Source organism: Xenopus laevis, chromosome 4S (genome assembly GCF_017654675.1).
Source record: "Xenopus laevis strain J_2021 chromosome 4S, Xenopus_laevis_v10.1, whole genome shotgun sequence".
Classification (NCBI taxonomy): Eukaryota; Metazoa; Chordata; class Amphibia; order Anura; family Pipidae; genus Xenopus; species Xenopus laevis.
The window spans coordinates 18,978,840-19,002,771 of record NC_054378.1 but is presented as its reverse complement, the minus strand read 5'-3'; the positions used below and the strand labels follow the sequence as shown (position 1 = coordinate 19,002,771).

General features: G+C 42.4%; 1 protein-coding gene and 2 non-coding genes across 4 annotated transcripts; all 3 read left to right on the top strand.

Moving 5' to 3' along the window:
• The first annotated feature begins 260 nt into the window (after positions 1 to 260).
• Positions 261 to 23,151, top strand: ipo7.S (importin 7 S homeolog). Of its 2 annotated transcripts, none has more exons than XM_018259558.2 (25): positions 261 to 485; positions 7,161 to 7,242; positions 10,967 to 11,120; positions 11,383 to 11,541; positions 12,028 to 12,184; positions 12,551 to 12,640; positions 12,761 to 12,855; positions 13,061 to 13,145; positions 13,375 to 13,509; positions 13,672 to 13,771; positions 13,849 to 13,925; positions 14,256 to 14,372; positions 14,498 to 14,587; positions 15,232 to 15,397; positions 15,566 to 15,726; positions 16,080 to 16,208; positions 16,360 to 16,426; positions 16,585 to 16,710; positions 17,113 to 17,210; positions 17,349 to 17,444; positions 18,094 to 18,314; positions 19,132 to 19,337; positions 19,567 to 19,773; positions 20,927 to 21,043; positions 21,955 to 23,151. In XM_018259558.2, the coding sequence occupies exons 1-25, from the start codon at positions 402 to 404 to the stop codon at positions 22,050 to 22,052; spliced, it is 3,117 nt and encodes a 1,038-aa protein (XP_018115047.1). In that variant the 5' UTR covers positions 261 to 401; the 3' UTR covers positions 22,053 to 23,151.
• Positions 14,824 to 15,004, top strand: LOC121393500. The gene has a single exon (XR_005961113.1). It is a non-coding gene; the product is annotated as a small nucleolar RNA SNORA23 (small nucleolar RNA).
• Positions 15,787 to 15,966, top strand: LOC121393499. The gene has a single exon (XR_005961112.1). It is a non-coding gene; the product is annotated as a small nucleolar RNA SNORA23 (small nucleolar RNA).
• Positions 23,152 to 23,932: the final 781 nt, after the last annotated feature.

The window sequence follows — 23,932 nt, the reverse complement described above, 5'->3', positions numbered from 1 at the left end:
AGTTTTCCAGATAACGGATCTTTCCATAATTTGGATCTTCATACCTTGTTTACTAGAAAATCATATAAACATTAAATAAACCCAATAGTCTGGTTTTGCTACCAATAAGGATTAATTATATCTTAGTTGGGATCGTTTCTGTGACACGCAGTTTCCCGCAATGATTGCATGAAAGTCAGGAAAGCAGGAAATGCGCGTTGAGGACTACAAGTCCCATGCAGCCACGCTCCACTTAGCGGAAGTGACGCCGGGCAGCAGGGGCGGATCTATCCGGGGCCTTAGCGCTCTCCTTCCTTTCGCGCCGGTTGCTGGGGTGTGTGGCGGCTCCATGTGCGCAGCTGCTTGTTAGCCTCGGTCAGTGCCACAATCCCCTCGTCTCTGCCGCTCCCACACGCGCACACATGGACCCCAACATCCTGATCGAGGCCCTGCGGGGCACCATGGACCCGGCCCTGCGGGAGGCGGCCGAGAGACAACTCAGCGAGGTGAGAGTGGGGCCCTGCTGCGGCCCGGCATGGGACATGCTGACTCTTCCACCCCGGCCTGTCCGGCCGCACTGACACTTCCACCCCGGCCTGTCTGCCACTGGGACCCCCGTTACTTATCCCTTGTGTGTTGCCCAATAACGTTTGGGAAATCCTTATCTTTGTGTCCTACTTCCTATGGTTCGCTGGGTCCCAGAAATAACTTCTATCCCCCGTCTCACTGCCCCCAAATAATGTTTCTCCTTATATAAAGGCGGCATTCCTCTAGTGACCCCCTTGTCACTGCCCCCCAATAATTGTATTACATTCCTGTATATCGCCTGCCACCCTCCCCTCAAATAACTTAGATTTCCTGCTGTACTGCCCCCAAATAATTGCATCCTCTTTCATGCTGCCCCCCAAATAATTGTTATATTTCCTGCCATGTTATCCCCCCAAATAATTCACATCTGCATCACTGCCCCCCAAATCCCTGTTCACACTGCCCCCCAAATGTGTATCGCCTACCACATTGCCCCCCGTATAACTTGTATTCCCTACCACGCTGACCCTCAAATAATATATTCCCTGCCACACTGCCCCCTCCAAATAACTTTGCCCCCCCCCATTAATGTTTCAGACATTCTTATATAGCTATTATTCCTCTAGGCACCCCCTATTATACTGGAACCTAATAACTATCATATCCCTCATATTGTGTGTTATATCCTAGTATACAGCACTCACTTTGGTGCCCCCTATTCTATTCACTGACCCTGCACCCCTGTTGTGAGCACTACAATCTGGTGGTGGTCTGACAGTGCTGGTCTCCATGAAACTGCACCCCAGTTGTAATGTTGATTTTCTAATCTCTGTAACCGATACTGTATCCATATTCCACATCCTAATATTTTGTACCTCTGTATCTTGCCAGGCTGTGAGACAGAACTTCTTCTTTGATTCCCCTTGTCCTGCAGCATTTTCTATTCCTTCATGTTCTTGTCGCTGACTGCACCCCACTTTGTACTTATGCTTTCCTTTTTTTTATTGGAACCCCAATATTATGGATTATTTCTTTATATATAATATTACAGAACTCATATGGCATTCCCCATTATTATCTGTTGACCTTTAATTTGTCTTCTGGGACTAGCATTTAGGAAGGCACCATATACAGGATTTGGTTTTTGGATTCTGCCAACTGTAGCACTTTCAAAACATCTTTTATAGGGGGTGCTGACCCAACATCAGTTTGCCTTCTGAAACTGTACGTCTTAACAACTTAAGGTTCATTAAAACATGTCAGTGGTTTTAAAGTTATTTATAAATGCAATTGCCATTAAATGCAGTATCTGTTTTTTTTGGGGGGCGGGGGTGCAGGCGTGCAGGCCCGGACTGGCAATCTGTGGGTTCTGGCAAATGCCAGAGGGGCTGCTTTAAGGTGCCATAGAAAGTCAGTATTTAGTGGGCTGGTGGGGGCTGATTGGGCCTCTTTGTACCTGAAATGCCAGGGCCTATTTTTATTCTCAATCCGGACCTCGGGGGTGGGTGCGGGAAGTTCCTCCTTTGTTTCTATGGCAGAAGCTATTTTAAGGAAGCCCCTTAGCTCATAACAAGGTTACAGATATATAGAAACATCGGGGTAACAGTCACCCTGTTATAGTTCCAGGGGTACCCAGGGCACAAATAAGCACTCACCCCAAATCTCCCCCTAACTGGCCTTCAGACTGGACCCGTTTAGCTCATAAGGTTACAAATATATAGAAACATTGGGGTAACAGTCACCCTGCTTTAGTTTTTGCCCAGGGGTACCCAGGGCAGCATATAGTCAATTAGTAGGGTCAGTATGTTGTTTATAGGATTTGGCTGTGAGTGTTAGTTCATCAGGAGCGGGGAAGTTGCTGGTTGTGGATTTAGGAGTTAATATGAAGTTTCCTTGGCTGAGCCATGTGCCGGGCTATGATGTCATGCTTTCCAGAGCGGTGTTGGGATTAGGAATGAGGTCGGAATGCTTGTTTCCTCCTCCCCTTGCTCCGCCTCCTGCCCTTAGTCATTTCCTGCTGGCGGAGCTGTCAGTTCCAGTACAGAAGTATCAGTGGAACAGAATGATGACTCCATAATGTACAAAAACTGCATCATGTTCAATAGCTGTGACACAATGACCTTGTGTATTTGCATTTGTCACTGTATCTCATGTTCTAGTTCTCTCCTGCACATGCTCAGATGCCTCTAATTGTATTTGTTAAGCAATGACCCCGGTGTCAGCAGAATGAGCTACTGGGTACAATGTAACTGCGACTGTGTATCCATCTGTACACAATTGCAATTTCTTTGCTTCTCGTGTTTTACACATGAGTCTCAGCCCCACTGGCTTGTGTGCACAGTGTTACACGACCAGCCTTGATCATTGCTAGGGAATGAAAAGGGTTAATAAGGCTACTGATAACATTAACCCTATTGTGAAGATGATAGGGAATCTTCGGTTGATGCCTGATACGAATGGTGTCTTATCTCAGTGCTGTTCTGCTCTATATGTTGCCTGCAGCGCTTCGTATTCTGAAGTCGCCCGAAGTTTCCTCGTGAGGCAACTTCGGGCGTCTTTGGAAAATGAAGCATCGCGTTTGCCATGCCGTAAGCGACTTTTCATTATAGCCGGCTCAAGACAGGGGGTAGCCGTTCGGGGAGATTAGTTGCCCCAAAGAAGAGGTGATTAGTTGCCAGGTGACTAAATCTCCCCGAATCACCAGGTGTGCCCTTACCCTAAAGGGGTTGTTTACCGTTAACTGTTGGTATGTTGTAGAGAGGGATATTCTGAGACAATTTGCAATTGGTTTTCATTGTTTGTGGCATTTGAGTTATTTAGCTTTTTATTCAACAGCTTTCCATTTTGCAGTTTCAGCAATTTGGTTGCTAGTGTCCCAATTACCTTAGCAACCATGCAATGATATGAATAAGAGAGGCCTGAATAGAAAGATGAGGAATAAAAAGAAGCAATAACATATAGACATGTAGCCTTACAGAGCATTTGTTTTAGATGGGGTCAGTGACCCCCATTTGAAAGCTGCAAAGAGTCAGAAGAAGGGGAAATAATTAAAAAAAAGAAAAACTAGAACAGAAAAAAATGAAGGCCAATTGAAAAGTTGCTTAGAATTAGCCATTCTATAATATACTAAAAGTTAAAGGTGAACCACCCCTTTAACCCCAGGGATGCCCCTGTAGTTGATTAAGACTCTGTACTCTGGCTTGTTTTTTTTATGGTGTTTATAGCAAATAAAATAGATGTAAATAAATCTGTTAACGCAGAACTTCTCTGGATCTGCCGGTAATGTTATTTTAAGCTGTGACTGATCCCAGAATGAAATTGCACAGCCTTAACCCTTTGGTTGACTGAGCCATTCGTTCTTCTGTCGCTGGTTAATGAGCTGCAGAGATGAATGAGTGAAACGTGGGATCAGCTGTATTTCCAGACATGCAGTCAGCTGGCGCATTCTCTGCATCGGGCACAATTCACCGTGACCCTTAGTTCAACCAGAAACACAATGCTTCTAGCTGGAGCGACCCAATCAATTCATGTTCACCAGACTTTGGCCGTTGTGGCCTGTAATTGCTTTAACCCCTTCTTTTCCTCTCACTTGTTATATTATGTTATCCAGCAAATGGTCCTGGGCAGTTGGTGCCTCCTGTTGTTATTAACTATTTTTAGAGCGCCAACATATTGTGCAGCGCATGTAAAATGAATGTGCTTATACATCTATGTGGCATACCATATGGCAGCAATATGTATTCCCCTGTACTAAGCACAATTCAGCAGGAACAGCCCCTAAGTTTCCCCATAGCCTGTACAGAGAGATCCCACTAAACTATGGCTGCATAGGTAATCCCCCTGTACTAAGCACAATTCAGCAGGAACAGCCCTTAAGTTTGCTCACAGCCTGTACAGAGAGATCCCATAAAACTATGGCAGCAAAGGTATTCCCCTGTTCTAAGCACAATTCTGCAGGAACAGCCCCTGAGTTTGCTCATGTCCTTTACAGAGAGATCCCACTAAACTATGGCAGCATAGGTATTCCCCTTTACTAAGCACAATTCTGCAGGAACAGCCCCTATGTTTGCTCATAGCCTGTACATAGTGATACCATAAAACTATGGCAGCATAGGTATTCCCCTATACTAAGCACTATTCAGCAAGAACAGCCCCTAACTTTACTCATAGCCTGTACAGAACACCATAAAACTATGGCAGCATAGGTATTTCACTGTACTAAGCACAATTCAGCAGGAACAGCCTCTGCGTTTGCTCACATACTGTACAGAGGGATCCCATAAGCAACAGGATCAATTAAAGCAATATAGACTTAATGCATGGTCAATATCCGCCCTACTTTGGAGCACTGGCAATAGAAGCGGCGCTGTACAATAGAAGGGTGTATACAATAAACACACAGATTAGAAACAAGTAATGACCGATACAGAAGACTCTTATTAGAGCTTAACAAAGAATTCACTTTGTTATCCAATGAGCATTTTGCGTTTATGGTGGGAGACGGGCCGGGTGATATCGGCAGTAGACTAGGTTATCTTTCGCTCATCATCGGGGTGGCCTTTTAAATTTTGACCTTGAAAAGCACCTGAACAACGGCCACTGTTAGTGCTAAATTATCAGATACAGGTGGAATTCTATTGATTACTATATGTATATCTGACGATTCCGCTTTATACACGTGTATTGAAACCTTCTTGGAAAAATCCTTAAAGGGACACTCATGGGAAAACATGTTTTTTTTTTCTTCAAAACACAACAGTCAATAGTGCTACTCCAGCAGAATTCTGCACTGAAATCCATTTTTAAAAGAGTAAACAGATTTTTTTTTTTTTTTATATATATATTCAATTTTGAAATCTGACATGAGGCTAGACATATTGTCAGTTTCCCAGCTGACCAAAGTCATGTGACTTGTGCTTTGATAAACTTCAGTCACTCTTTACTGTTGTACTGCAAGTTGGAGTGATATCACCCTTCCCCCCCCCCCAACAGCCTAACAACAGAACAATGGGAAGGTAACCAGATAACAGCTCCCTAACACAAGATAACAGCTGCCTGGTAGATCTAAGAACAACACTCAATAGTAAAAGCCAAGTCCCACTGAGACTCCTTAAGTTACATTAAGTAGGAGAGATCACAGCCTGCCAGAAAGCAGTTCCATCCTAAAGTGCAGGCACAAGTCACATGACTGGGGGCAGCTGGGAACCTGACAATATGTCTAGCCCCATGTCAGATTTTTTTTTATATATTCAATTTTCAAATCTGTTTGCTCTTTTGAGAATTGGATTTCATGGCAGAAGTCTGCTGGAGTAGCTCTATTAACTGATGCATTTTGAAAAAAACAAGTTTTCCTATGACAGTATCCCTTTAAGGACCACATAGGCAAATGGGCAAGTGTTTCAGGAAATACACTCCCCTTGGCAGCACAATGAGTTGCTTGAGTTAAACCACTGAAAGTCGTCCTCCCCAGCTTTACCTAAGAGAGCAATTGATTTGGTCTTGCCCAATGTACGTTCAAATGGTCGCAATGTATAGACTCTTTTTAAGCAATTGAACCATAGGGTGGTGCCGCCCTGTTCTACTCCAGCTAGAGAATTCACAGTTCTATGATTGAAAGTGTGTTTGCAGCAGTAACATATATGGATAGTGGTTCATTCAGATTTAGTTTATTTACCCACAATTCATATAGGCATGGTGGGGGTTATTGCAACTGTAAATGTGGAATTTGGAATGGGTTTTTAGTGTTAAAGGCGAACTAAACCCTTAAAATGAATGTGGCTAAAACTGCCATATTTTATATAGTGAACTTATTGCACCAGCCTAAAATTTCAGCTTGTCAATAGCAGCAATGATCCAGGACTTCAAACTTGTCACAGGGGGTCACCATCTTGGTGTCTGTGACACTCACATGCTCAGTGGGCTCTGAGCAGCTGTTGAGAAGCTAAGTTAAGGCTCGTCACTAATTATCCAGCAGAAAATGAGGTTGGTCTGTAATATAAGCTGATGCTACAGGGCTGATTATTAAATTGTGATGCTAGTTGCACTGGTTTCTGTGCTGCCATGTAGCAATTATCTGTATTAATTACTAATCAGCCTTACATTGTGACATTTCTATTTTTAGTGTACTGTATATTGTGAGTGGGTCCCTAAGCTCAGTAAGTGACAGCAGCACAAAACATGTGCAGTGAATCAGCAGAAAAGAAGATGGGGAGCTACTGGGGCATCTTTGGAGACACAGATCTTTACTGCTAAAGGGCTGTGGTTGCCTTTGACTGGTACAAAACACAATGTACAAAATGCTTTGCTACTTCTTTAGTTAGTCTTTAGTTGCCCTTTAAATACACTGCTATAGTTACAGGGGTGCACATATCTGTGATTGTTATAAGCACAAGGTGAGCCCGAGCAATAAATGGGGTGCCTGAATGAAACATTGTGTTCTGAAGTGCCAGAAATCCCAGGTTTTCTTCCCTTTGATGCAGCCCATTTGCAATTCCCATGGTTTTGTTGCTGCTGCTCTTGACTCTTTAACCACCTGTGGGAATGAATTCATGTTCAGCTTTCATCGTCTCTCTTCTTGCAGACCCTTGCCTTGGCATCACCCACTTTGTTTTTTTAATTACTTTAATAATTTCTACTTTATTTTTCTCTTCCAGTCCCACAAGTCGTTGCACTTTGTGTCAACTCTGCTTCAGATCACCATGTCTGAGCAACTGGAGTTACCAGTAAGGCAAGCAGGCAAGTATGTCTTCTGCATTTTATTGTTTATACCAATTTACTGGCATGAGAGAAGCCAAACCTTGAGGGATGAGTGCCGGCATATCTGCCTCTACACTTTTCAATACTATGGGACCTGTTATCCAGAATGTTCAGGATAATGGATCTTTCTATAATTTGGATCTTCATACCTTAAAGCGATACAGACACTAAAAAATTTTGTTTAGAAATATTAATCTACATTAAAAGTTGCCTTTGGGTTATGTTGATTGTTTTTCACTGATAGTTCTGATTTTGTAAGTAATTGCTACTTGAAGTTCCTAAACCTGACTGTTTTGCCAACCTGACTGTCTCTTCTCAGCCTGTCAGTTAAGAGTTTTCAGTGCTAACGGACTAATGTTGCACAAATATGGCAGCCCCGTCATAGAGGAACATGGGGTTAAGAAAGTTAATGTAAAAGCATCAAGAAACATATAGAGGCATTCAGTGTCGAGTACAGTAAACGGTGGCGTTAACTTACACAGGAAGAAGGGGGGTCCAGGTGCTCAAGCCCCAGACCTTCAGCGTAGGGAGGCAAATAATGCAATTAGATAATGGAGGGCTGACACGTACCAGTCCACACTCTGTAGATTGATGTAGTAAAAAAGTATTTTATTTAAGCAAAAAAAATCACAGCGAGCCTTACGCGTTTTGTGCCTTAGGGGCACGTAGTCATAGGCTAATGTAAAGCATAACACAAATACCTTTACGGCAAAATAATAAATAGCATTCAAAAACAAATACAAAAAAAAGTTATTTTCTGGGGTCAGTATCTCTTTAAGTCTACTAGAAAATCACGTAAATATTAAATAAACCCAATAGGCTGGTTTTGCTTCCAATAAGGATTAATTATATCTTAGTTGGGATCAAGTACAAGCTACTGTTTTATTATTACGCTGAAAAAGGAAATCGGTTTTAAATATTTGGATTTTATTATAATGGAGTCTATGGGAGACGGCCTTTCCTTAATTCTGGATAATAGGTTTCCTGATAACGGATCCCATACCTGTACCACAGGGAACATTCAAGATTTGCCATTCAGCATGTTCTCCGTGTGATCTGTCAAAACAACTTTAGTATTCCTATCCGTATTCCCTCTGCAGAGGTTTTTATTTGGGCAGGGGGATCTAGTGGATGGCATAGAAGTATATAAATCGAGGGATCTCCAGAGCTGCTAGTGTTACAGTGGGGCGTCATATCAGATGAAATAACCCTCTCAGCAGCTGCTAATCTGCTACAAATAGAGGAACTTGTTGGGAAATGTACAGAGCATAGAAAATGACAATTTGCATCCCACTGACTCAGCAGTATTATTTCACTGCCACACTGCAATAAACTGTCAGCTCTCCCATGTTCATAGCAAGGATCACTGGGCATGAATCTGTTGTGTATATGGACTTGCCCTTGACAGTAAATCTATATACTTGTGCACACTAAACTTTTTTTTTTTTTTATCTTTTGGGGGTGCTTAACCATGTGAGAATAAGGGCAAGGCCAGACGTGGCATTTTTTCGTTGCGTTAGCTCCGTCGGGTGTAAATATGCATAAACTGCACTACCACTGAAACTAATGGAAAATGCATTATGGCAATTCTCACAGGGCGCTTGCAAGCTGAAATCTACCACGGGACGCCAGTATTGCCGTTTTTTAGCAGAAATGCCAAAACGTCAAACTGCCTGGGATCTGCAAGTTTGAAACCACGCTTTACGTAAATACACAGCATATTTTAAATATGGCGTCCAAATTCTCGCAAGATAAATGACGCACATACGTTTTTACGGCCGGTGGCGTAATTACGTTGCGTGTTGACGATCATTCCTGCTCCATTTTGCATGTAAATCTTCTATTTCTAAATAGATTTTCTATTTCCAGCGAACGGAATTATGGGGAAAGAGAACAATGAGAAGTGCATGTTGGGAAAGGAAACCTACGTGCTGAAAAACGCATGTTGACGGCTGCGTGTGGTTTCAGTGGCGTATTTACGCCCAACGGAGCTTTTTTAAAAACGCCATGTCTGGCCTTGCCCTTACAACTCACACATAGCAGCTACCTCCCTTTCTGCCTCTACGGTTACATTTCTTTAGTATGTGGATAAACAAGGCATATGGTTGGATTTCATTTACTACACTTCATCGACGTTGCCCTACAGGGTTACATGCACAGTCACATTTGCTCACCACCTGTTGTTGTGATAGCCCTGAATCTGCAAAGTATGTTTGTGGATGTCCAAATTTATCCTCCTGACCATCCAAGGAGCACACTAAATGCACTAAAGGCTTTAGAGATGCTTGGGATTCCAACGAAAGTAGCTATAAACTTCAATTATGACATTGGATTGGAGCAGCTTTCCTATAGCAACAAGACATTGTCACTAGTATCTAGGCTTTCTGCTTGAATGTTTTGGGCAGCCTTTTGGGATTTCCCCTAAATAGGAGTGTGTGAGTAGCTTTATTCAAAAGCAGAATTGTATACCTCTCGTCCTTGCCTTCACATTCCATTAAAAAAATAAAAATTTAAAGGGGTTGTTCACCTTCAAACAACTAGTTGTTTTCAGATGGGTCACCAGAAATAACGCCTTGTTGCAATTACTTTATTTGTGTCACCGCTTTTCTAATATTGTAATGTAAAGTGTCCTTTTTCCCCTTCTAAAGCAGCTCTGGGGAGGGGGTCACTGACCCTGTAAACTGTTCTAAATTGATACATTTCTTATCTTTGTTCCTGTTTCATTACTGTTAGAATTGGTACAATAGTTGCTAATACTTTAGAGATGCTGCTGAGAAATGTAGCAACTCATTGTAGCAACTAAATAATATATTGACTAAATGTTGCAAAATTGTAACAGTTTAGAGTTTGCACTTGAATTACTGAGCTGCCAGAATGAAACACAGGGACGTTCAACTTTAAACTTAGATTTTGGAAAAACAGTAAAAAATAAATAATGGAATGTAATTGAAAAAAGTCTTTATTTCTGGGCAACAATCTGAAAACAACGGAACTGAAAAAAGTGTGTTTTACGGTGAACAAGCCCTTTAATATAAGCTGCATCATACTGAAATAATAAACTTTCTAAAGTCGGTTAAAAATTCGGTACCGTTTCTGAAATCACCCACTTTTCTTTTCTCATCATATGTTTCTGTTCGTCAGCAGGAGTTTGTTGTCCGATAATCCTTGACAGTTAGATCCAGTATATTATCGGGGGGTCTCCCATTGAAGATGTATTAGAGCTCACTTTTATTAAAATCACCAGACATCATGTCTCTCTACATGTAGGATTTGTGCAAAAGGCACTGATTTTGTTTGTACTGGAATCAGTTATTTGAGTGAGCTCTGTCATCTGTTAAGAAAGGAAGCCCCCTATTAGATATATTGGATTTAAGTGACTGCCAACCTGACACCCAACTGCTGCATGAAGACAGAATGAAGAAAGAGATGCTGAGAGGGAGAGTGAAGATAAACTTGATTATTTCAGCAATGATGCAGAATATTTAATTGATTATATTTAGAAAGTTTCTTATTTCAGTATAATGAAGCTTAGTTTCATTTTTGCAATGGTTCCCCTTCAAATAGATCTGCTATAGGCAGTGCACTTCCCCCTATATATTTCTTTACTGTCAGTCTATGCAGAGATTCATAAAAGCAATTGCTTGTTGTAAAAGGAAAACTGCCACTTTCCTATCCGTCACTTGGCTTGTTTTTGTATTTGCAGGTGTTATTTATTTGAAGAATATGATTACTCAGTACTGGCCGGACCGCGAGGTGACTCCAGGAGAATTGCCCCCTCATACCATCCCCGAGGAGGATCGTCACTGTATCCGAGAGAACATCGTAGAGGCAATTATTCACTCCCCAGAACTGATCAGGTATGTCGCTCAAATCTGCCATATTATTGTGGGGATATTACTGTTAATGAAGAATAGAGGCATCGACCTAATTCTACCATGTCATGGCTTTGAAGGAATGTTGAAAGTAATAACCATGGCTTTGAATAAGCAAGTTAGGATTTGGTGGATTCAGTGAATTTCAAGAAAGATTATTAAAGGAAACATAGAGTAACCGTTTGCCTAGGAGGCCAAATAGGATAGAGGTTTTTCTTTCTTTGTGTTTCACTTATGTTATTTACAGGGTCCAGCTGACGACCTGCATTCATCATATAATTAAACATGATTATCCCAATCGCTGGACTGCTGTCGTGGAAAAGATCGGCTTTTACCTCCAGTCGGACAACAGCGCCTGCTGGCTGGGAATCCTCCTCTGTCTGTATCAGCTGGTGAAAAACTACGAGTAAGTGTGTAAAGATCAATGCGCCTCTGTCCATTCCAATAGCTGCTTATTATTTGTATGGGGACCAAGCTTGTTATTTCTGTTATTGTTTGATCTTAGAATTAAGGTGGCCATACAAGTGCAGATTAAAGCTGCCAATATGGGTCCTTTAGACTGATTTGGCAGGTTATCTGCCCGTTTGTGGGGGCTTCCAACAGGTCTCCCCGATCAATATCAGGCCAAAAATCAGACAGATATCTATCAGGCAGGTTAGATTTTTCCTGCGTTGGCTAGTTGATGCGCTCCTATGACCTGTCGATGCCCAGCTAATGCGATTGTTTGGCCCTAGGGCTGAACTTTCGGATTAACCCGATATCGCCCTGCCGTTAGTGGAAATATTGGGGAAAGATCCTCACAAAACGAGCGGATCTTATTGTGTATGGCCACCTTTTGACTCCTAAGATAATTCTCATACAGCTCGGTGATATTTCTGAATTTTTTTTTCAGATACAAGAAGCCTGAGGAGCGGAGCCCTCTTATAGCAGCTATGCAGCACTTTCTTCCCATGCTAAAGGACCGCTACATCCAACTACTTGCTGACCCATCTGAGCAGTCTGTCCTTATTCAAAAACAGATCTTCAAGATCTTCTATGCACTTGTGCAGGTAACGGAATAAATCTGATCAATCTGTATAACTGCCTGCGTCCTCGCAATTGTTTTGATGTCCCTTTTAACCTCCAAGATGTCAGATCTTGGATACGTTGTAACCAGGGACATAGTACCACTGAGGCTACATTTATTAAGGCTTTTGGTATAGATACTGCAATCGGGCAGCTTCAGAAAAGCCACCCACCTGTAAATGAACATATTTTCAGCTTGCAGTGTTCGGATTCACACGATACCCAAAATGCTTTAAAAATAGCCACCATGCAAATATAAATCATCCCTAGAGAATAACCCTGGTTTTACTCATGAAAACAGTGCATTGTATCCTTAATGCAGTGATGTGCTTATGGTTTTGTTTCTGCAGTACACACTGCCCCTTGAGCTCATTAATCAGCAGAATCTGGCTGAGTGGATAGAGATTTTGAAGACTGTTGTGGATCGGGATGTACCTGCTGTAAGTAATCATGTGATCGCTATAGTTTTTCTTAAGGCATTTACACACTTTGTCATTGCAGCTTTAAGCCTCGGTAACCTGTCTGGCAGCACATATCAATTTGCAGTTTGTCCTTTATAGGAGACGCTTCAGGTCGATGAAGATGATAGGCCAGAATTGCCTTGGTGGAAATGCAAAAAGTGGGCTTTACACATATTGGCAAGACTGTTTGAGAGGTAAGAGTTTCCCAGTTGCTCACTGTACCTCTGAGGAGAGGCTAAAATCTCATGATGCTTTATATCCAGCAAACAGAAGTTGAATATGAATTCAGCCAGTGGTGGATTTCAGATAAATAAGGTTCTACTCTACTTATCAGGAAGTAGCTTTGTGCAACACATTCAATTCTGCACTCAACTCTTATGTATACTTTTTTCACTTCAGGTATGGAAGCCCTGGAAATATCTCCAAAGAATATAATGAGTTTGCGGAAGTCTTCCTGAAGGCCTTTGCTGTTGGTGTTCAGCAGGTATGTTAAAGACCAGCTGTTACAACTGACGCCTAGAAGACTTTGGAACACTATTGTTGATATTTGCACATTTCCTTTCTACCCATGTGAACTCACCACTATAATTGGGAACCCAAGTGCCAAGTTTTCAGCTTACAGCATTGTAGTCAGAACATATTCATGTTTTTGTAAGCACAAAGGTCCTCTCTAATCCGAGCTGCAGTAAGGTGTAATTCTGCTCCCTGTGTAGGTTCTGCTGAAGGTGCTTTACCAGTATAAGGAGAAGCAATACATTGCGCCGAGAGTCCTGCAGCAGACGCTGAATTATCTGAACCAAGGGGTGTCTCATGCTCTGACTTGGAAAAACTTGAAGCCTCACATCCAGGTGAGATGTTCTCATCTTCATAACACTATATAAAATTTCAATTGTATTTGCTTACCGTAATGCTCTTTTTCTGGTGGCCGCCCCCATTGACACATTCTTTTAAGGGCATTGCACTGCCTCGTATACAAGCTTGATCATTTTGTTATCCCTGCCTGTTTCCAGGGGATTATTCAAGATGTCATCTTCCCTCTGATGTGTTACACGGACTCGGATGAAGATCTGTGGCAAGAAGATCCATATGAATACATCCGCATGAAATTCGGTATGCCTTTTTCTTTGTCATTTTACAAGTGCATTGAAAATGGAATTGCAGTTCTTAACAAATATCTTCTACTTTAGATGTGTTTGAAGATTTTATTTCCCCAACTACGGCTGCACAAACTCTTCTTTTCACCTCCTGCAGTAAAAGGAAAGAGGTAGGTGCTGAGTGTATTGAGCTCAGTGGGAAATAACATCAGTTTGGGAGTGTAACAAGGTCAGACAAAGATGTTAGCATTTATCCACAAGACTGCCTTTATTTACTTGGCAAGGCACAGCACTATTCGGGTGTCTACCACTTTTATAAGCAGTGTAAAAAAAAAATGGCGCTTGTGAAATGTGGCACTTTTTACCTACTGTATCTTGATAACGCAACGAATTTAAGTTAGACTAAGAATGCTTTTCATTCATGTGAGCTTATGGGACTATTACTGTAAATCTCATTGTGTGCAATAAGCTTTATATGTGCTTGATTGGTGTTTTTATAGGTTCTCCAGAAAACCATGGGCTTCTGCTACCAAATCCTTACAGAGGCTGCTGCGGATCCTCGAAAGAAAGACGGAGCTCTTCATATGATTGGCTCCCTGGCTGAGATCTTGCTGAAGGTAGGAGAAATGTCAATAGCTGTTAATACACATAAAACCTATGACCATTCATTTGAAAGCTTACAACTACCTTAATACCCTTTTTTTTTTTTTTTAAACATTTATTTTTTTGCCCTTTTCACCAGAAAAAGATCTATAAGGACCAGATGGAGTTTATGTTACAAAACCATGTTTTCCCTCTCTTCAGCAGTGAACTGGGCTACATGAGAGCACGGGTAAGGATCCCCTACCCCTAGAATTTTTCCTCTGTTTTGTCACTCCCTCTTTTTCAACCCTTGCATTTCCCATTGATACAACTGTTTTTGGATTGCTGTGATTGCAGGATTTTCTTTTTTTAAAGGCTAAGGGGGCACGTTGTGAGCAAGAGATCCTGAGTCTTCAGGCTCTTGATATCTGTAGGGATGGCAATGTCTTAAAAACATTTCATCCTGTAATTATAATTGGTGCGGCTGCAGGCCTGTGTGCACAGTGACAGTCTGTGTCTGTGGAGCAGCTAGCTTGTGTTTTGCATGCTGGCAGTTTCATACACGCGTCCCCTGCAGCCCAAGACTAACATGAGATCATAGTACTGGTCTAGTGATGTCTTAAGAGACGCTCTTACCACTGGCCAGCCTCCAATCTCTCAGACATAGTCTTAGCCACATTCATGCAAACCGGGGAAAAAAAAATACAGCCAGGTGAGGGGGGAGAAAAGCAAATATACACACTTCAGCATCTGTTAGTTTCTATATGAAACCTTCTATGTAGGGGAGAAAGGTAAAAAATAGCCTAGGGAGAATATTGCATGCAGATCAAGTACCTTTGTTGGAAGTTCTTTCAGTTGCCTGTAAATCCTATGCATATTTTCTGATGTTTGCAGGCTTGTTGGGTTCTACACTATTTCTGCGAGGTCAAGTTCAAGGTTGACCAAAACCTGCAGACTGCTTTAGAACTGACCAGGCGGTGTCTCATTGATGACCGGGAGATGCCAGTTAAAGTAGAGGCAGCCATCGCCCTTCAAGTACTTATCAGCAATCAAGAAAAAGGTACACGCCTTTATGTGTGTCTGACTGAGAATATACAAAAGTTGGGCAACCAATATTTTAGCATGCGTGATGGTAACTGTCCAATGAAAGGATCCCCTGACACTGTGTAGCCCCAGTGCAAATGACTTTACCCCATGTTACTGATAATACTGTCTTCTTTTTATTTAGCTAAGGAGTATATTGCACCATTTATTCGGCCTGTGATGCAGGCTTTGCTGCACATAATCAGGGAGACGGAGAATGATGACCTTACCAATGTGATTCAGAAAATGATCTGTGAATACAGCGAGGAAGTCACACCGATCGCCGTGGAAATGACTCAGCATCTGGTAAGTTTCTGTTAGTTTCTGAGATATTGCAAGTTTTAACTGTTGGGAGTTGCCGTGGCTGCAGGGCAGTGTGCGCAGTGTCTGTCTGTGTTTGTGGAGCGTCTAGCTTGTGTTCTGCATGCCGGCAGCTCCATACACACGTAACCTGCAGCCAGAGATTGACATGAGATCATAGTACTGGTCTAGTGATGTCTAAAAGACACCCCTACCACTGGCCAGCCTCCAATCTCTCAGACACAAACGATCTGTAGATTATCCTTTGGGTTATACCAATATTAATCTCCGATGGGGTCCAATCAGGAAACATCCTTTGTCTTAATATTTGTCAAGTCCTGAATCTTTCCTATTCCCAGGCCATGACCTTCAATCAAGTCATTCAGACTGGACCTGATGAGGAGGGAAGCGATGACAAAGCCGTTACGGCCATGGGCATCCTCAATACAATTGACACTTTACTCAGCGTTGTAGAAGATCACAAAGAGGTAAGAAGTCATTCACCTTTCATCTTCTCTGCCGCAATAACACACGTCAAGATATCTTGATCATTTGTGTCTGCATATTGTCTCTAGTACCAAATCCTTCACTATAAAACTTCATTTTAAATGTAGTAAAGGAATGTTGTTTTCACATCAGATTACACAGCAGCTTGAAGGAATCTGTCTGCAAGTCATCGGAACAGTTCTGCAGCAACATGTTTTAGGTAAGCACAGCCATTTTTAAATGGCTATTATGGGTTATCTGAACCTATGAAAGGGTTATGGGCCGTGTTTTACATAGACAAAATTAGTATATGTGAAAGGGGAAGTGGCTTTTCCCAGGCAAAGAGGGTCCATTGACAAATCTTTGTACTTGTTCCAGAATTTTATGAAGAGATCTTTTCCTTGGCCCACAGTCTAACGTGCCAGCAGGTTTCTGCCCAGATGTGGCAGCTCTTGCCCCTTGTATTTGAAGTGTTCCAACAAGATGGCTTTGATTACTTCACAGGTGAGCGCCCTGTGTTCTTTTGTTATAGTGTTGTCTGCTCCCATATTTAAAGACAAAACATGGATGGCACTACTGATGCAGTTGAACCAGTGTGGGTTGTTGGCTCATGAAAAAATGGCAATGTTTCGGGCCTATACAAGGTCCTTTGTCAAGGCTTGACAAAACGGTCTTGTATAGGCCCGAAACGTTTTTTTCCTGAGCTAATAACCCACACTGATTCAACTGCATCAGTAGTGCCCATCCGTGTTTTGTCTTTGGATAATGTTTTTGGGCCATACACCTAGAGGCACCTGATACCAAACAGGTATATATACTGGTTAGTAGCACTCCCACTGTATGGTTCCATATTTAAATGAAGCAAAACAAACATACAAAGCATATTTGTGCCTTTTTTGTTTGCAGATATGATGCCACTCCTCCATAACTATGTAACGGTGGACACAGATACCCTGCTGTCTGATACCAAATATTTGGAGATGATCTACAGCATGTGCAAAAAGGTAAGCTGTAAGGCCAGAGGGGGGCACCCACTAGCCATACCCAGTAACACTGATCAAACAATAGAACTAATTGGCACCCCAATAGCAGCATAAAACGATAAGGTGCAGTAGATCCAGTAATTGGCTTTTTGTGCTCAGGTCCTCACAGGAGTAGCGGGAGAGGATGCTGAATGTCATGCTGCTAAACTATTGGAGGTGGTCATCTTGCAGTGTAAAGGACGTGGCATCGACCAGGTGAGGGAAACAAACCAGTACATGAAGGGCTACACCTGTTCAATTTTGACTTGTTTGTCAGCTATTCAACCTTGGTTTAAGTTAACTTTTCATATGTTACAGAATGGCCAATTCTAAGCAAATTTTCGTTTTTAAGTTATTTGCCGCCTTCTGGCTCTTTCCAGCTTTCTAATTAGGGGGTGACTGACCCCATCTAAAAATAAATGCTTTGCAAGGCTACACATTTATTGTTATTGCTACTTTTTAATACTCAACTTTCAATTCAGGCCTCCCCTATTCATATTCCAGTCTCTGATTCAAATCAATGCATGGTTGCTAAAGTAATTTGGAACCTAGCAACCAGATTTCTAATGTTGCAAACTGGAGAGCTGCTGAATAAAAATCTAATCGGAACAAACAAATATTGAATGAAAACCAACTGCAAATGGTCTCTAAATATCAATATCTAGATCATACTATTAACTGGAAGGTGAACACCCCCTTTAGGATAAATATATATTCACACCAAATCTCTCCCTAGCTGACCTTGAAACAGCCCTGGAATCACTTTAAGGGCTCTAGAACCCACAGTTTAGGACTAGACTGTACTACTGTATAGTCTGTGTGATGTGAAGAGCCCATAAATATTGTTTGCTTCTGTACAACCCAGGTCATCCCGTTGCTTGTGGAGGCGGCTCTGGAGAGATTAACCAGGGAAGTCAAAACAAGTGAGCTGAGAACAATGTGCCTGCAGGTTGCAATAGCTGCGCTGTACTACAGCCCTCCCCTTCTGCTCAATACTTTGGAAACCCTTCGCTTCCCCAATAATGAGGAGCCGGTCACCAACCACTTTATCAAGCAGTGGTTAAATGATGTTGACTGCTTCCTTGGGTAAGTTGATGGTGTCTCCGAACATTAAGCTGATGAACTAATCCCCCTCCGTTGGCCTCCCCCCTGCACAGTTTTACCCCAGAATTATGTCCCCTCTTGAAATAGTGACCACACATGCAGAGTGAGCGCAGTGGAGCTCAAGGGCACATCTTTGGTAATCTTCGTGAAGTCAGCAGCAGGGGCGCTCCACCAATGAGCTGAGACACTCTCCTCAGGCGCAGCGCCCCCCTTTTTGCCAGCGGCAACAAATTCCGCTCCCGGTAACTAAGAGCCGAATTACCATTTTTTCAACTTGGAAATTCGGCTCTTCTAGTGCAGAGAGTGCAATTCCATTCTATGCAATTATGCAATTGCATTCTATGCACTAGTGACTGGACCACCCACGACCCCCTCCGGCGCGACCGGGACCATCCCCCAACCCCCTCCGGCACTGAAAGGTGAGTACCGTGGAGAGGGATGGGGGCGGCAAAATTAAGCCAGCCTCAGGCTGCAAAATGGACAGGATCGCCCCTTGTCATCGGCGAAATGGCGCATGCGCAGTTGCCGCAATCTTCCGGTTTGCGACAACTGCGCATGCGCAGAAAGAGATGGAAATTGCCAAACTGGAGGAAGAAGACACGAAAATTACCGAAGAGGAGTAGATGGCACCTGTGAGCTCCGCTGTGCTCACTCTGCATGTGCAGTCACTATTTCAAGAGGGGACATAATTCTGGGTTAAAAATGTGCATGGGGGGCCAACGGAGACTTAACATAGTGGGGGGGTTAAGAACTCCTTTAACTCTCTGATCCTAATTACCATAAATTCCTACTTTCCAAGGTTACATGATCGGAAGATCTGTGTCCTTGGCTTATGTGCCCTTATTGAACTGGAGCAGAGGCCCCAAGTGTTAAATCAGATGTCCTCCCAGATCCTTCCAGCGTTTCTCCTCTTGTTTAACGGTCTAAAGAGAGCCTATGCCTGCCATGCAGAGCAAGAGAACGACAGTGACGACGAGGAAGATGGAGAAGATGACGAAGACGCTGGTACGTGATACTGCTCTTTAGCTGGTAGTACCTTATGAAGGGTCCCTGCAGAGGCAGTTTTGTGCATTTTTGCCTCATGATTCCATCAGGCTGGTCAGTAGCATCTGAAAACAGACTTTGTATCAGTACAAGCCTTGGAATTCATATGGATACCAGGGTAATAGTGTGGAGAACGGGTGCACAACCAACCAGCATTTATGAATAATTGGTAATAATGTTTCCTTTCCAGCAGAGCTGGGCAGTGATGAAGATGATATCGATGAAGAGGGACAGGAGTACCTGGAGATTCTAGCCAAACAGGCTGGTGAGGATGGTGATGACGAAGACTGGGAAGATGACGACGCTGAGGAGACTGCACTAGAGGGCTATACTACTCTCATTGATGATGAAGATACCTCTATTGATGAATATCAAATATTTAAAGCTATATTTCAGAGTGAGTGTTAACTGTTGATCTCACATGGAACGCGCATGCTCTGTGCCATTACGTTCTTCACAATAGACTATATCCATGAATTTTTAGCTATGATTGTGATGAGTTTACATGTTATCCCCTTATTTCCAATGCTACTGAGAATGCATATGGGCTACTACCAATCCAGGGTTTTTTTATTAGTGAATCCCTAGAAGGTGAAGGGATTATGACATGATTTTTATGATGTTTTGATTTCTAAATGACTGTTTACACTGCAAATCACTCTCCCATGTAACATTTCATTCCTGAACCAGCAAGTGTATTTTTTTTTAGTTGTAATATTGGTGTATAGGTGCATCTCAGGTCATTTTGCCTGGGCATGTGCTTTCAGAAAGAGCCAGCACTTTAGGATGGAACTGCTTTCTGGCAGGCTGTTTCTCCTACTCAATGTAACTGAATGTGTCGCTGTGCGACCTGGATTTAAATATTGATTGCTCTACCAGGGAGCTGTTATCTGGTTACCTTCCCATTGTTCTGCTGATGGGCTGCTGAAGGGAAAGGGAGGGGGTGAAATCACTCCAACTTGCATTAAAGTGTGACTGAAGTTTATCAGAGCACAAGTCACATGACTGGGGGCACCTGGGAAACTGACGTCTAGCCCCATGTTCAAAATTAAATATAAAAAAAATATTAAAATCTGTGCTCTTTTGAGAAACTGATGTCACTACAGACGTCTGCTGGAGCAGCAATATTAACTGATGCATTTTGAAAAAATGTTCATAGAAAAACTCTTGTGTCATATATGTACTAGAATACACAAAAGCCATGAATATCTTGTAAATGATATCCTTATAAACGATGAGTTCTGATGTCATCAGTTATAAACGGAAAGTAGTGATGTCATTTCTGTCACATGACTAAAACTTGTGTATTATAATAAAGTACCCCATGTTGCAAAATATGAGGATATTAAAAGTTACCTCGACATTCCATGGCCTGTATAAAAACACTCTGCCTTCTGCCTCGTGTATTTATATGGTCATGAAACTCCTCGGTAACTTATAATATCCTTATAATTTACAAGAGGTGGGTACATTATTCACTCTATAGTACTCTCATATATTCTCTTCGCTTGTATTTCTCTTTAAGATGCTAATTTATTCTTTGTTTCTAGAGCTCCAAGGTAGGGATCCAGTCTGGTATCAGGCTCTTACTCAAGGACTTAATGAAGATCAAGGAAAACAGTTACAAGACATCGCTACACTGGCAGATCAGAGGCAGGCAGCACACGGTATGTTATATTTGCTCTCAACGAAATCTTTCAGGCAGGGTGAACCTCGTTCTTCGTGGTAATAAAGCCTATGTGTTGCTGCTGCAGGTCTCTGTTTAAAACAGGGGTGTCCAAACTTTTGGCTCGCAGGGCCACATTGGAAAAAGAAGAATTGTCTGGGGCCACACATGATATACACAAACACATTTGATTTGTAAAAGTAAAGGAAATACACAGAAAAGAAATACAATGCCAGTTGGATAACCAGATGGAGCTATACACTGGAATATGGGACACCTGGATATTAAAGAGACTTATTATTATAGTATTATTACTAACTGGGCAATGGGCAGAGTCCCCCCTCCTCCTATATCCTTTGCGACATGACGTTTCCTCAGGAACCAAACTGGGCCGCATTCATATGCATCCTGGGCCGCATTTGGCCCTCGGGCCGCAGTTTCGACACCCCTGGTTTAAAAGAACAGTTCACCTTTATATTAACTTTTAGTACAATTTGGAGTAATCTGAGCCAGGTGGTGGGTGGTTTTTATATTTTGTGAATTTGCAGCTTCCCAGTTGGACATTTCAGCACCTATGTGGTTTCCAGGGTCCAATGCAGCCTAGCAACCCCAGGTGGTTGCCTGGGTTTAATCTACCCTAGCAAACCTAGGTTTGAATGATAGCCTGCAAGACAAATAGAAAGATAACCGTAACATGGCACGACTGGGGTTTTCAACCTTACTTACTATGTATATGTAACATTGGGGCTTCGCAGAGCAATTGCTTTTTGACTGCCGGGGTCCTTTTAATTAAGATAAAATCTTTAACTGAGATTTAATTTGCTTTTACATTCATGCAACAGTTCCTGGCGGCTGCTCCTTCCTATGTCACTGTATAAACATTTTATTTCTCTTGTTTTCTTTCCTTCGTAGAATCCAAAATGATCGAGAAACACGGAGGCTACAAATTCAACGCCCCAGTCGTGCCAAGTTCATTTCATTTCGGCAACCCGGCCCCAGGAATGAATTAAAGCTCTTTTTTGCTTCTCTTTCCTGCTAACGTGTGACTGATTGTAGTGAAACAGGCTTGCGTTCCTCCCAGTAGCGGGTTCCAGAAAAACGGGTTCATGCTCAGTCCGAGGACGTTCCTCTGAACCAATTTAGGACCTCTCGGTTGGATACGGAAATCTGAAAATAAAACGGTAAATCATGCAACCCGGCACTGGGACAGCCAATGGGGGACTGACTTTATTTCTCCTTTTTTTTTTTTTAATTTCCCTATTGACGAGAGTAAGAGCTTGACCTCCAAAGCTTCAAGTAAACACCAAGGAAACTCAAAAGCCTGAAGGGGGTGACACCAAGGCAGTTTTTTTTTCCTTCTCCTGGAAAAGACGTGGGCAGCAGTACTAGATAAATAAAATCTTACACAACAGAAGGGCCAATTTTTTTATTTCACTTTTTTTTTGTGTGTACTTTAAATTGCCATATCTCTTGCCTCAGATATAGGTGTAAATCGTAGAGGCCGTGTCATCCCGACGCCTGACTTGGGCTCACCGTATCCATTTCCGAATAGACTTGACTGTTCCTGACGTTGAATGTTGGACGCTTGTAGCACTACACAAATAATTGTAAATGGACAGCACTTTTTATATGGAAAGGAACCTGCTTGCCCTCCCCCACTCTGTGTACAAATTGCCAGCTACTTGCTGTCGATACATAAAGCATAAGGGATGAACTATTGACAGTTTCAAGTTTAATTTAAGTAATAAAAAAAACTAGCAGTTTTTTGTATCGGGTGACTATGGGGGTGTGTCGCCCCTTTGGTTGTGACTTGAATTTGGATATGTATATAAAACAAACAAAACAAGGGTTAGTCCTATTTCATTGCTGCTACAACTGGCAAACGCCCTCCGTGTCCTTTTGGGTTATTTTTTTTTTTAACGCTCTTAACCGTACAAGTTCAATTTGGATACAGGAGTCATGAAGCACTAGGGCAAACAGACACCGTTTATCTTCTGAAGCATGTAGAATTGGACACGAAGCTCTACTCTTAGAGTTTGATTGAAGTGTGTGGATGAAACATCTATATATGCAATCTATTAAAAAAAAAAAAAGATGAATTCGGCTAAACAGTTGTCTCTGTTCTTTGTTTGCCATGGAAATGATTGGGAGAAAGGTCAACTTTACCATTGCTGATTTGTGCTTAAAACCTTTCAGTGAACTTTTAGTATGATATAGAATGGCTAATTCTAAGTATCTTTTCAATTGGCCTTCATTTTTCCTTGTCACCCATGTCATGCATTCACCAGTGGGTTAAATATTCCCTTTGGGCCAATCGACAGGAACCTCCCCCAAGCAAGTTAAGTGCCAACCTCTCCGCTAGGTTATTTTTTTTTTTATAGTGCGTCTTGCACTTTCCCAGTAGCAAGGGGGCTCCTCTTTCTCTTCCCCCCGCCCCCCCCCCATTTGCATGCTGGAAGTCCCTATGCTCCCCTGAAGTTGGGGTTAGCAAGGATGGGCCAGGAAGGTTGCAGGGAAGCAGCTGAGGGCTGGGCCATACCTCCCGTTTTGCGGGTTGTGGAGGCATTTAGGCGGCTTTGATGGTGGTACCCGGTGACGTCATCGCAACACAGTTTGATGACGTAGCAGAAGGTAGTGTTAAAAGTAGTAAGAGTCTCTTGCAGAGTGGCACTACAGAGACAACAGGAATGAGGTGGCTGGGAAAGTAGAGGGAAGGAGTGGATGGGGGGGGGAGTGAGCAGCTACCAAGCTTGACAGGTAAAACCTGCAGTGCCTGCAAATAGATTTATATTGTGAAGTATCGGCAAAAGTAACAGTGGCCTTGCTGACTATCAAATTCACCAAGCCGCATACACAGAAGTGCCTTAAGTAGATGCGCCGTTCCTCTTCA